This window comes from Eucyclogobius newberryi, unplaced genomic scaffold, assembly GCF_026437365.1.
Source record: "Eucyclogobius newberryi isolate DKJ021-1_F unplaced genomic scaffold, fEucNew1.0.hap1 SCAF_5, whole genome shotgun sequence".
NCBI classification, from domain to species: Eukaryota; Metazoa; Chordata; class Actinopteri; order Gobiiformes; family Gobiidae; genus Eucyclogobius; species Eucyclogobius newberryi.
Genome location: NW_027316167.1, coordinates 18,202,858 through 18,216,412, shown reverse-complemented (window position 1 = coordinate 18,216,412; position 13,555 = coordinate 18,202,858). Strand labels below are relative to the sequence as shown.

The 13,555-nt window shown below is 39.2% G+C and overlaps 3 protein-coding genes across 10 annotated transcripts in view; 2 read left to right on the top strand and 1 right to left on the bottom strand.

Annotated features, from left to right (window-relative positions):
• apba2b (amyloid beta (A4) precursor protein-binding, family A, member 2b) overlaps positions 1-5,602 on the top strand; it is a 61,865-nt gene extending 56,263 nt beyond the window's left edge. For all 8 annotated transcript variants that reach the window (XM_072465842.1, XM_072465840.1, XM_072465841.1 and 5 more), the window contains 6 exons: positions 236-421; positions 2,492-2,671; positions 3,428-3,640; positions 3,723-3,842; positions 3,928-4,068; positions 4,395-5,602. In XM_072465842.1, the coding sequence (XP_072321943.1) occupies positions 236-421; positions 2,492-2,671; positions 3,428-3,640; positions 3,723-3,842; positions 3,928-4,068; positions 4,395-4,466 (912 nt within the window). In that variant the 3' untranslated portion in view covers positions 4,467-5,602. The remainder of the gene's footprint in view (positions 1-235; positions 422-2,491; positions 2,672-3,427; positions 3,641-3,722; positions 3,843-3,927; positions 4,069-4,394) is intronic.
• sord (sorbitol dehydrogenase) overlaps positions 1-11,299 on the bottom strand; it is an 85,829-nt gene extending 74,530 nt beyond the window's left edge. Inside the window, exons 1-10 of the mRNA XM_072464889.1 lie at positions 11,158-11,299; positions 10,537-10,570; positions 10,306-10,470; positions 9,460-9,619; positions 9,231-9,349; positions 8,960-9,025; positions 8,706-8,884; positions 8,511-8,632; positions 8,244-8,448; positions 6,084-6,103 (exon numbers count right to left, since the gene is read on the bottom strand). Coding sequence (XP_072320990.1) covers positions 8,283-8,448; positions 8,511-8,632; positions 8,706-8,884; positions 8,960-9,025; positions 9,231-9,349; positions 9,460-9,619; positions 10,306-10,470; positions 10,537-10,570; positions 11,158-11,211 — 1,065 coding nt within the window. The 5' untranslated portion in view covers positions 11,212-11,299 and the 3' untranslated portion in view covers positions 6,084-6,103; positions 8,244-8,282. The remainder of the gene's footprint in view (positions 1-6,083; positions 6,104-8,243; positions 8,449-8,510; positions 8,633-8,705; positions 8,885-8,959; positions 9,026-9,230; positions 9,350-9,459; positions 9,620-10,305; positions 10,471-10,536; positions 10,571-11,157) is intronic.
• The window catches only part of sdhaf2 (succinate dehydrogenase complex assembly factor 2), a 222,684-nt gene that overhangs the window by 166,033 nt on the left and 43,096 nt on the right, over positions 1-13,555 (top strand). The gene's annotated exons all lie outside the window — the stretch shown is intronic.

Here is a 13,555-nt window from a genome sequence, read left to right as displayed (position 1 = left end):
ATTTATCAAAAGAGTAATCGCTAGACCAATGGATCAGTAAAATAATTGCTGTGGCCCCACACCGATCCATGTCGTGCGTTTTCACAGACAATCCGCTGTAGCTCGGACGGAGACACAGACTAAAATAAAACGTGGTTGTCAAATTCACAGTGCTCTCGATCTTGTGGCAGGTTGACATAAATGCACCGGTGCTGACAGGTTGGATAATTGAATATGCATGTGCAACTGTCCCCAGGAAACAATGATGGACAACGCGCTGCGGACCATCTCCTACATTGCGGATATCGGGAACATCGTGGTCCTGATGGCACGGAGGAGGATGCCAAGGACGGCGTCGCAGGACTGCATCGAGACCACACCGGGGGCTCCCGAGGCAAAGAAGCAGTACAAGATGATCTGCCATGTTTTTGAGTCTGAGGACGTAAGTACCGCGAGTGGAAAAATGTGCAAACATGTTGTTCAAAATGAAAGACTATGGAATTGCTTGGTTTCAGATGACACTCTACAGGCCTGTATATGTTTGATGAGTGCGGAATATAAAATTATCATGTTAAAGAGGCTGTATCCGATTGTTTTCACGTAATAAAGTCTAATCTAATCTAATTATTCAGCGTTTTTATCATCTGCAAACTGAGACGTGCGCTGTTAGTACGGTAGATGTTGTTAGCACTCATAAACTCACAGCGGTGAATGATTAAGATGCTAGAATTGGGTTAGGAAAGTGAGGAATAAGTTTGGACCGCCGCAAACAGTTTATAATGAACTAGTTCTGTTTTTCCAGACAGTAAAATGCAGGTGCAGCAACTTTAATATGAAGATAATTGTTAAAATATAGTGAGTTTAAGGGCCTAGAAAGTAAAAACAATCTGATTCAACACTTCTAGATTTTATTTTTGGAAGTTGCTTATGAAAAATCAACAAAATTAGCATTACATTTTGGAGACTAACACAAACAATAATGATTTAACTCAGTCTTTACTAAAACTATACCTGAAACTTGACTCAAATTGATTGAACTTACGGAGGCAGTGCAGTGTCCGCCGTGTCAAAAAAAACGGCTGCTTTTTACGTTAGCTCAAACTGTTTGTGTGGAGAGCTTAAGCTTTTTATGTAATTCCACTTATGCAGATGGGACAGACGTTATGAGCCCAGTTTGTGGAGTTGAACCAGATTCAGCAGGAGTTGGCACCATGAACAGAGTTTGCCTGAGCAGCCAGCAGCCCAGTGCGTCTGAAGGCTGGACTCCTGTCTCTGCTCCTCAGTCCACTGCCAGCATCAAAGGGCCGGCCAGAATTATAATAGAAGCATTCAGCGCCTCTCCTCGGCTCCTAAACTCCATCTGCGGCTCCTGCCAGCTCCAGTCGCTCATTGTTCATTTTAGCAGGGAATGGTTTGCGGATTTTAGATGTTTTTGACTACACCACAGTCAAAATAAATCAACAACATCCCCGCCTAAGGCCCAAAGTCACTGGGATAGGCTCCAGTCACCCGCGACCCCGAAAGGGAACAAGCGGTAGAAAATGGATGGAACAGAAACATCCAGTGGACACTTAATGGTCAGCTGTTTTAGACCAATATCGCGGAGGTACATTGCAATTATGTGTTGGTAATAATATTAATAATATCCCGATAACGATATTCCTTATGTCAATCCAACAGAAATGAGAATTATCTGTTAAATGAATCATACGAGGTCAGACATATCACCTTATATCCCTGTTTGAAAGTTTACAGCATCACTTTTTTCATTTGTATTTTTAATCAGCTCTATAATTGATATATAACATTTTTAATCAGCTCTATACTTGATATATAACATTTTCCATATCTAAGTTTGTAAATATTTATCACCTCTGTTTGCAATTAATGAAATAAAAATGACCCTATTGCACATAAACCAAACAATTTTCAGCTAGAGCTGGATGATTGATAGGGTTAGGGTGTGAAATATGTAATAGTGATTTTTTGAAGATTTGATACTGAAGAGTTGATATTGATACTGACTGGATATTTTGTTGTTTGCAAAGGATTTACTGGTATTTGTAGCTGTCCAGATTATTAATGCAGTTGTGTAATTTAGATATTACTTCCCTTGAAAGATTTTTATGCTTTAATAAAAAATATAGTGTTTTAATGGTCATTCTTTGTTAATGTCTAGTTATAAGAACTTCTTATTTGTAAATACCTACAACATTTCTGTTTCTGTTTCCTTCAGCATATATATTTGATTAGATTCATGCAGTGGTCATAAATCAAAGCTGAAAGTGCTACTTTTGTTCTCATGAATGCCAAACTGCACAACAAAATGTAAATGAACACATTGCTTTATTTGCATGTTCTTGTTCTTGTTCTTTTCAATTTCCTTTTCACAACTGTACAAAGCTCTGTCAATCGAGTTCCAGTACAATGCAGCTCATCTTAGCCTCACTCCTACAGGATGCTTTGCACATATTGATCTAAAAGCATTTGTGTGTTTTGTTGTTTCACGCAGGCCCAGCTCATAGCTCAGTCCATTGGCCAGGCCTTCAGTGTAGCTTACCAGGAGTTCCTCCGAGCCAACGGCATTAACCCCGAGGACCTGAGCCAAAAGGAGTACAGTGACATCATCAACACTCAAGAGATGTACAACGACGACCTCATACACTTTTCCAACTCTGAGAACTGCAAAGAGGTTGGTATCATTTCATGCACAACTCATTCAGTGTTGGCAGTGGGACAGACAGAGGCCCACACACGACCACACAAGACCGTAGACATTTATCTAATTTTTATTTCTATGGAAGGACAAAACATTTAACAACTACATAACTAAATCCTGTATTTTCAAAGGATAAACCACAACATGAGAAAAACTTAATCAGATCGGAAACATAAAGCATTTGTTACGTGTAGACTTAGTTTGCAGATTAACTAAATATTTTACTCACAGTGAAATATATGACCGGTATTCAAATATATTACTCTGGCATGAGTAAAATGATGGTTACTCAAGTAAATGTAAACTATTTCTCTCTGACTATAAGTATAAAGTGGTTGTAGTTTTTTCATATTATTATTATTATTTTTTTAAAGTCTAGGATTTCTAAAAGTCAAAACAATTTTAATAAAGGAGACGGGTTAAAGTAAAACTTGTGTGTGTGATTCCATTGGAGAAGATTTGTTTAGTGGTAGTATTTTTCTATAGTCAGCAGACTCAGCACGGAGCCCGGGACCGTTTCCAGTGGTGACATCACAACCTGCTTCTCTTTGTACTTTATACGTAGCGTGTAATATACTTTATTCATTTGAAATAATAGTAGGAAATCAAATGAGTCTTATGCATAATTTGGCAAATTAAGACATAAGTTCATAGAATTTCGTGGTCATCGAGGTCAATTATAAAAAAGTAGATTGTTAAGTTACCGATGCCTCTTGTCTGTGTCCGTAGCTGACTTTGGAGAAGATTAAAGGGGAGATCCTGGGAGTGGTTATTGTGGAGTCGGGCTGGGGCTCCATTTTACCCACAGTGATCTTGGCCAACATGATGAACGGAGGACCGGCCGCGCGCTCTGGGAAACTCAAGATTGGGGATCAGATCATGTCCATCAATAACACCAGCCTTGTGGGGCTGCCACTCGCCACCTGTCAGGGAATTATTAAGGTACGACAAAACTACAGACTTACACACTGGATATAAAGCGTCACTTAGATCGCAATTGTGTGAACTGTGTTTGTGTTTGCAGGGCTTGAAGAACCAGGTCCAGGTTAAAATGAACATCGTGAGCTGCCCTCCTGTAACTACTGTCCTCATCAAGAGGCCAGACCTGAAGTACCAGCTGGGATTTAGTGTCCAAAATGGCATTGTAAGTTTAGACGTGTCTCTTTCAGTTCTGATAACAGAGCTACAGCTGAGCCTATGTTTCTAATTGTGTATCTGTGTGTTTGTAGATCTGCAGTTTGATGCGAGGAGGCATCGCCGAACGGGGCGGCGTCCGTGTGGGACACCGAATCATTGAGATCAACGGACAGAGTGTGGTCGCAACAGCACATGAGAAGATTGTCCAGGCTCTGTCCAACTCTGTGGGAGAGGTGCGCTCATTATTACAGTAGTATACATTCAGTTGAAGTAAAAGTTCTTACAGAAGTTGAATTCACTATTAATCATTGAGTATCATTTCACTAGTTGCAGCCCACATGTTGTCGTTTAGTGTTTACATTCTACCTTCCTTTTATACTATCCAGAGATTTCAGATGAAATATGTATATTGTTTGCAATTCATAATTCAAAACAGGTAAAATGTTGCATATAACACGAAGCTGAACCCCATAAATATTTAGTTGCACAAATTAAACTAGTCCAACTCTTCTATTTTGTGTCATATTAATTGAAATGATGAATGTTTTGGTGTTTCCAGATCCACATGAAGACAATGCCAGCCGCCATGTTCAGACTCCTCACTGGACAGGAGACACCTTTGTACATATGAAGCACTGGACAGGACTGAAGGCTGATCTTCTCAAACAGGGCAACATAAGACGACATAAGACTATGGAGGATCTGCAGCCCTGCTCCTCATCTGTCTTTTAAGTTCAACATAATCACTTTTTATTTATGCTTAACATGCAGTGGCCATAGCAACAACATACAGCGCTTTTACCATTGGACCAGCCACACAAATGTGTTTGAGTTGTCTGTGCTTTAACGTCTGCTCTGTGGGTGCGTGTATGAACTTGTGAATGTCCACACTTTATTTTTTATATTCATTTAATGCAACATATGCAGCTATACATACTTTTGTATAGCCCCATTCCCCTTAAGTTTATTTATTTGTCATGTAAATACATACTGTTTTGCTAATATTGCATTTGAAGGCACTGGGGAGGCTCCACGGCCAAATTGTAAATATATATTGTATGTAACTTGTCGTATGAGGATCCATGATGATACAAGCCAATCTGAATTATCAATGTCTGAAAAGGGGAATGACTTGTGTGGTGAACTTGATGGTTTTCAAATTGCTGTGATCATGTGAATCAAAGCAGGGGTTAAATGGAGAAATGCCATATATTTTTTTCTTAATTTTATGGCAATACACAACTTCTAAGGCGAGGGATGTCTTTTCTAAACTCAACATGTAACATTCTAATAACAAGTAACTGGACAAAACTATTAAAAAGCGTTAATTCTGCTTTTAAAACACAAGCTTTGGACACAGATGTTTTCTTTGTGTGCTACTGTTTCATTAATGTCTCTGACTGAAACTCATATGTACTGGATATGAGTTGATAGTGAATGTAACTGTGTAGTGTGAGCTGTCTCATTGCCATACGCAGTATTAGAATGTCTGTACATAAAAAAGAAACTTGTCCAAGTATTGTGCTCATTTAAAAAAAGCAAAATGCACAGGTTTAGTCGCCGCTTCCATCTCCACGCCTGTATGTTGGCTACGTCTCGAGAGGGAACTGTGAATCGCTCACTGTGACAGACAAAGCCGTAACACAAAGTAGCGGTTTTACAATGCATCGCAGTAAATCTGATCTATTTGAACATTATCTGTGTGCATGCCTCGTAAAGTAGAATCATGTCAATGTGGCAAGATGAATAAAATCAGAGCTAAACCTGTCTGGATTTTTTACTGATTCAATGTGTCAAACTTGTGGTATTTGGACAAACTACGGTACACTGATTAATTCAGCATTATATAATGTTCAGCTTGCTGTAAACACAATGTATGTTGCAGTTATATATCGAGACACAATTAGCTTCTGTAGTAACATTAAACGTTCTTTCAAAGCAGATTTCTTCTCTATCCTTGAATAACATAGATGTATTTATGAAACCTGCTATACACTGGTCTAAAGAGGACTATTTGTATATTTGTAAACAATGTATTAAATAGAAAATATATATTCAATCCTAAGACTCTGCTGCCCTCTATCTGTTTAACAAGGAGGTGCAGATTGTGTAAGAATAACCTTTTACAAAACATTGTGAAAATTGTTAAACGCTTTATTACTTTAAAAGATATACAATTGTGTTCATATCACATCAATTAATTTTATAACTAAACCTTAGTTTTCAAAACTACAAATACTTCCTTGGCTCCAGTTCAATGTCCAGTTTCTAAAGTTTTGGTCTTTGGTAGTAGAAAAAGCTTCAGTTGTAGTCATCTGGACTCAGTTTGAAAAATTAGACGTTTCGACTCTCATCCAAGAGTCATTGTCAATAAAAGAATTTAGATCGAGAACTCCGATATTAATACTGTTCTGTGGTAAGACCAGCCCATTGGGCGGAGCCTTCCTGAAGTAGAAAGAGTTGTTTGTTTCAAAAGAAACTCCCCCCTTGTATCTACCGAGCTAGCCTATTCAGAATCTTAATGGCCTATTAGAATCCTCTTTGTCTTTGTGAGACCCTGGCTCAACCACCCTGAGTACCTGATTAGCATCTGAATGTCCTTGTCCTGGTCCTCTACCTTTCCAGGGGTTCAGTACCCCATTATAAATAACAGGAAGATTAAACCTTAGCCCTCCATTTCTGTTTAAAGAAGGTCTTTCTTTTTTTAACAAAAATAGCTTCCTTGACTCCTCTTTCAAACCATATTTTCTCCCTGCTTAAAACCTTCACCTCACCGTCTTCAAACGAGTGATTAGAGGCTTCAAGATGGAGATGCACGGCGCTCTGAGGTCCTGAACTTGTATTTCTTCTGTGCTGATAAAGCCTCTTGTGTAGAGGCTGTTTTGTCTCACCTATGTACCGTTCTTTACAGCTTTCTTCACTGCATTGGATCGAATAATCTACATTGCTCTGTTTTTGAGTCGGCAACTTGTCCTTAGGGTGAACCAGTTTTTGTCTTAAAGTGTTTCCTGGTTTAAAATAAACAGGGACTTCGTGTTGTCTAAAAATTCTCTGCAGTTTTTCCGACAGGCCAGACACATAAGGGATAGAAACACCCTTCCTTCTCTGTTCAGTTTCCCTTTTGTCCTGCTTCTTGGTTCTCTTCACTCTGTTGAGAGCCCAAGCGGGGTAACCACAGGCTGAGAGGGCATTTCAGACATGTTTTTCCTCTTTCTTCTTGCCCTCTGAGCTGGTGGGCACACCTTGAGCTCTGTGTTGTAAGGTTCTGATCACTCCCAGCTTGTGCTGTAGTGGGTGGTTGGAACCAAAGAGCAGATACTGGTCCGTGTGTGTAGGTTTCCTATATACTTCTATTTGGAGTTTCCCGTCCTCTCCTCTGATCGTGGAACAATCAAGAAAGGCCAAGCGATTCTCCTTAGCGTCTTCTCTTGTAAACCTGATATGTGGGTCCACAGCATTGATGTGATCAGAGAAGGTTTCCAGCTCTTGTTTCTTGATTGTTACAAAAGTATCATCGACATAGCGAAGCCACAGTTTTGGAGCTATGCCTGAGAATGAGGACAGTGCCTTCTTCTCAAAGTGCTCCATGTACAGGTTGGCCACTATGGAAAAACTGCAGAGAATTTTTAGACAACACGAAGTCCCTGTTTATTTTAAACCAGGAAACACTTTAAGACAAAAACTGGTTCACCCTAAGGACAAGTTGCCGACTCAAAAACAGAGCAATGTAGTTTATTCGATCCAATGCAGTGAAGAAAGCTGTAAAGAACGGTACATAGGTGAGACGAAACAGCCTCTACACAAGAGGCTTTATCAGCACAGAAGAAATACAAGTTCAGGACCACAGAGCGCCGTGCATCTCCATCTTGAAGCCTCTAATCACTCGTTTGAAGACGGTGAGGTGAAGATTTTAAGCAGGGAGAAAAGATGGTTTGAAAGAGGAGTTAAGAAAGCTATTTTTGTTAAAAAGAAAGACCTTCTTTAAACAGAAATGGAGGGCTAAGCTTCAATCTTCCTGGTATCTATAATGGAATACTGAACCCCTGGAGAGGTAGAGGACCAGGACCAGGACATTTAGATGCTAATCAGGTACTCAGGGTGGTTGAGCCAGGGTCTCACAAAGACAAAGAGGATTCTAATAGCCCATTAAGATTCTGAATAGGCTCGGTGGATACAAGGGGGAGTTTCTGTTGAAACAAACAACTCTTTCTACTTCAGGAAGGCTCCTCCCAATGGGCGGGTCTTACCACAGAACAGTATTAATATCAGAGTTCTCGATCTAAATTCTTTTATTGACAATGACTCTTGGATGAGAGTCGAAACGTCTAATTTTTCAAACTGTGTCCAGATGACTACAACTGAAGCTTTTTCTACTATGGAACACTCCTGGACGAATGAGGGATTACACCAACACTTTTGGTCTTTGGGTTAATATCTAATGACTTGGTCAAGGGTTATGGTCATTTTTGTCACATTTTAACATGACCTTTATCCCGGTGCCCTGTTTGGTGGTCTCAAAAGCCTGGAGCGCCTGCTCCAGCGGAAAACGGTGGGTCACTAGAGGCTTCACATTGACTTTCCCTGATGCTAGCATAGCTATTGCCATGGGCCAACTGCAAGACAAAACCACCATAAGACCAGTGTCATGGCTGTTATAAGACATAAGTTTACTCACGTGTTGCAATAGCGAAAAATCCCTCTAATGTCCACTTCTCTTGAAGCAGCATTGACCAGAGGAACAGTGACCATCTCTTTGCCGAGGCCCACCAGCACCACAACACCTCCAGACCGAGTGGCCTGACAAGTTCAATAATAGAACATCAAACTAATACATTTACAATACTGTAATAGGTAATATACAGTCACGTACATAGATAGCTGTTTGGACGCTGCTCTCAACTCCAGTGCACTCAATGGTCATTTGAGGTGGCGATCCTAACAGGTCTGACACATTCTTAGCCAAGGACTGCGGTGAATCCTCTTTGGTCACAGTCACCACAAAATCAGCACCTAATTCCTTGGCCATTGACAAACGTTCCTGTGAAAGATCTGAACAGGAAAAAAATTATATTACAGCAAACTTATTTTTGAAGTAAATCTCCACATTAGATATTTTTACATTACCAGTGATGACAACTTTTGAGGCCCCCATTGCTTTGGCTACAAGCAGACTGACCAATCCAATAGGGCCTGAAGAAAGACAGCAACACCAACCATTAGAGTAGAGACTTGAGGATTTTTAATAATGTGCCTAATTTATTGTTTCAGTAAAGCGCCTGTTAAGTATTTATGAGATGGGTCAAGGATCAGTGGTCAGAACGTAGCACAAACATGTCTTTGCAGGTTGGTGAAAGATTCCATAACTGTCTTTAAAGTCAGATTCCTACATTTGTACCTGCACCGCAGACGAGCACAGTGCTGCCCAGCGTGACCCCAGCTCTGCGACAGGCGTGGATACCGACCGAAAGAGGTTCAATGAGCGCTCCCTCTTCAAATGTCAGGTTATTCGGCAATCTGCACAAAGGAAAGAAACACAGCAAAACACATGCAAAGTCGTGTAAGAGGCAGAGTTAATGGTGTAATTTCTGGTATAGTGATTACTTATTGAAGAACTGTGGATTTACTTGTAGCAGAAGTTGGCATTGTGAGTGTAATATCGGGACAAGTTTCCATCATCAGGTGGTGTTGCACAGAAGAAGATGGTGGGGGAGAGGTTATAGCGACCGTTTTTGAAGAACTCGTCCATCTCTCGAGGCACACCAGGCTCAATAGCCACTCTATCACCTGAAAAACCAGCAGATCAGTCGATATAACACTTTTGTAATAGAGTTACATGCTTTTGAAAAATAAATGACCAGTAATTGCAGCTTTTTAAGACAAGTATTAAAAATTGTGATTAGATTTGCCACTGATTTTTAAAAAGTAGCATTATAAAGAGTGCACATTGTGCACTCCATGAGCCTTAACTTTTGAAAGACTGAAAAAGGATCTGATAAACTAGTACGATAATCTAAACTACAGGTACAAACTTGCCTGTCCAGCCATTCCCAACACATTTTGATAGACTACAACAAAACTGTTGCGCATTTGAACAGAATGTGGGAGGGGCTGGCGGCTCAGGCAAGGTACAACCAGCTTTCCTATAAAAAGACAGGATATATTGTTCTTTGCAGATAAATTATCTAAATAATTGCACAAATAATTGCTTTGAGACGTTTGCGTCAAGTCAAATTGCGATTTCAATTTGGTGGCAATACTTTGGAGCCCTAACATTGTAAACACGCACACCAAAATCTGATCATTATCTGATTTCTGGACTTTTACTATTTATTATTTAAATTACATGAACCTGAAAAGCAAGTAATTAGATTGATCATGATCAGAAATAAATCAAATGGTGTTGCCGTTTACAAATCATTTGAATAACCTTTTAACAAAAAAATTGATAATAATTTGACAACACAAACTACCTATCTGAAGGTGTTTAACAGCCGATCCAACTTTCACCACTGTCCCAGATGCTTCGTGTCCCAGAACCATAGGCTTTCGGAGCACAAAGTCCCCAATGCGCCCATTCTGCCAATAGTGAACATCGGACCCACAGATGCCCACTGAGTGCATCCGCAGCAACACATCTGCAAACACCACATAACATTTTAGTTTAAAGAAACATGCATGAAAAAGGACTTACAGTTATTTACCATTAGCTCCAGGCTCTGGCACTGGACGTTGTTCCTAGAAGAAAAATAAAACCACATTTTGATTTTCACATGCATGACAAAAATCTGATTATTACTGGATTATTGCAATATCATGAAGACAGTGAGTACATTTACATGACCAGTAAAAAGCAAGTTCCTATGCTATGTTTGTGAATTATCTTCATTGGCAATGGCAATAAACCTTTTATTTTTCTGATTCTGAAAATCACTAAGCCAATCAGATTACGCAATTATATCTGATTTTAGGTGTTTGGTGTTTTGTAATAACACCAAAACAAATCTGATCATCAAAAATACCTGGCGACACATGTCAGTTAATTTGTGGATTTTTAGAGAAACTGAAGCAATTTTTTTTTTTGCAGAATTTTTCCTTGTCAAAACCTGCACAAGTGTGAATAATCAGAAATGGTCAGATAACAGATCATCAGGATGTGTAATCTGATTTATTTCTGATTGTTAAACATTGACAGAGTTGTTCTAAAACGCATTGCACTTTTTTTTTCCAAAACCTAATTATCTGATTGTTCTAGTTGTCTGATTTCTTTCTGGCCGTGCAAAGAGTACCAAAGAGCAAGGCAGCACGTGTAAACTGTGTCCTACCAGTCTGAGGTCCTTTGGAGAGTGCAACACCACCGTTAGATTATCCGCATCCATGGCAAAACTGCGCTACAGCAAAGAAGACGCGACTGAGGTGAAAATGCGCACATTAAACTTCTTTTTGGGGCCAGTGTCAAAGTACACCTTCACCCGACCTGCAGCTTCCGGTGTAGCTGGGGCTGACACCAAAACAAACTCTGCGATTGGTCGATCAGACGCAGATCAATCCAATCAAAAGAGGGGGGCGTGTTGAAACGCAAAGACCCCGATGTAGATGTAATTCTCCTATATTAATATGAATACTGTTAGATTGTAAACCTTGAATAATACTCCAGAAAAAATGTGGTGGAATTTCACCTTTTAAGATGGTTGTCAACCGCCGTAAAACAAAAAGAAGAAGCTGAGGGATCCCATGTTCTGAAACGGTATCGTCCAACAAACCCGCTCATGTCCAGTTGTTGCCAGGTTTGTTGTTTTCCTGCACTGGATCCGTAAACTATGTTGGACTTTACAATAGACTTTTTAAAATGTGGTAAATAAATACATTGTGAAATTCATGAATTGGCATAACTGGAGGCAAAGTGAATTGGAACATAAAGTGATTTCAATGGAGAAATTAGGATCAAATGCGGAATGTCATACAATATTACCCCCCCAAAAAAGGGTTATTGGCAAATAAAAACCCTCAGATATACGAGTGATATCAGAGCCTGGTTTAGAAGACATTTACAGTAATATTTCACATGATTTGTTTATGTTATGGGAGCTTGTGATATACTCTTTAACATGTTTGATGGAGGAAAAACAATGCGTTTTAGGTTTTACTGGACAAATATCCACAGATATATTGAGCCCACAATAGTTTTCTATTCTATCAACAGATATATTACATAGTTTACCACAAATTATGATTTTTGTGAAAGTGAAATACAATTTTGAGGCTAGAACATAGTATTTTTTGCATCTTTTGTAATAGAAAAGCAACTCTTCTAAATATTACATACATATGTACCTATGTTCCCCTTTTTCTATGAACGGGGGAACTATGGTAAAACTAGAATAGGCCACTGGTTCAGGTTCCACAGTCCCAAATGTTGTGCATAAACATATGGTTATAGCAGCATATAACCCTAACCCTGGTCTCGGGAACATAGGGCTAACCCCTGACATACCAGGACTTTCATTCACTTTCTACCACTTTTGTTCCCGATGGGGTCGGAGGTGACTAAAGTCTATCCCAGTGACTTTGGGCCTTAGGTGGGGTAGACCCTGGACAAGGGCCAGATTGTCGCAGGGTTAACACAGAGACACAGACAAACCTTCACTCTCACATTCATTCACTAGGGGCAATTTAGATTTGCTCCACCCAGAGATTACAAACTGCTCTGCCACCGTGCACCAGTACTTATTAGACCTAAAATGATTTGCCGATAAAAAAAAAATCAGTTAGTTAATCATTCAAAATGTGTCGATGGTCAGAGCATTTAATGTCTACAAATGGCAATTTGTACACACCAATTCAAAAGTGTTACCATTTAGAATGCAGAATACAAATGAGTAAAACACCAAGTTGCTGGGATTAACCAAAAAATCATACTGCATTTGTTGATGTCCGGTGTTTATAAAATATACAGCAAACAATAGAAAAATAGTAATACAAAACCTCGTATAAGTGCACATATAATTTAATCTTATTTAATGGCAAATTTAATAACAGCAAATTATCACAAATCCTAGTTTAACAAATACAAATAAACATTTTGTGTGCAGAAACAAATAAAATATCAACAAACAGGCCTAATTTGTGAATGTATTATAAAATCAAAACTATAAATAGCTCAGCTGCACTATTTCTGTCAGTTTGTTTGGTGAAATGCTTAGCTGGTCTGGTGATTTAAGTGTGAAGTACACAAAAGTGTGAGCTACGAGCGCAGCATCTGAAACATCCGGCGCAAAGATCACTCAAGGGGCCTGTATACTTAGGGAGATTGTCCATGCTCACATGACCTGTGGAAAAAGTTATTAACATTGAATAATCCATCTTAAAAACACTAAAATGATGAAGTTACCTGAGAGCATGTTATTGGAGGGATACACAGACAAACATCCACCCTGTTGTCTTGTTAACGAAGTGTCTGATTGTACAGATCTGAAATAAATATAGTAGTGAAGTACTGAATATGAAGGGTATATTGTTTAAAAACTATTACTATCATATTATGTGCCATTGTTTTCTGTATCGGTTTTTGTATTGGGTGATTTGTGGGATTGTGTTTTGTGACATTTTAAAAAGGTGCAGATTAATTTTATCATTTTGCTCCCATTTAATAATCAGAATTTACAAAAAAAATATTCACAAACCTGTTTACCAAACCTAAAAGGGAGCAGCATAGTCTCATAT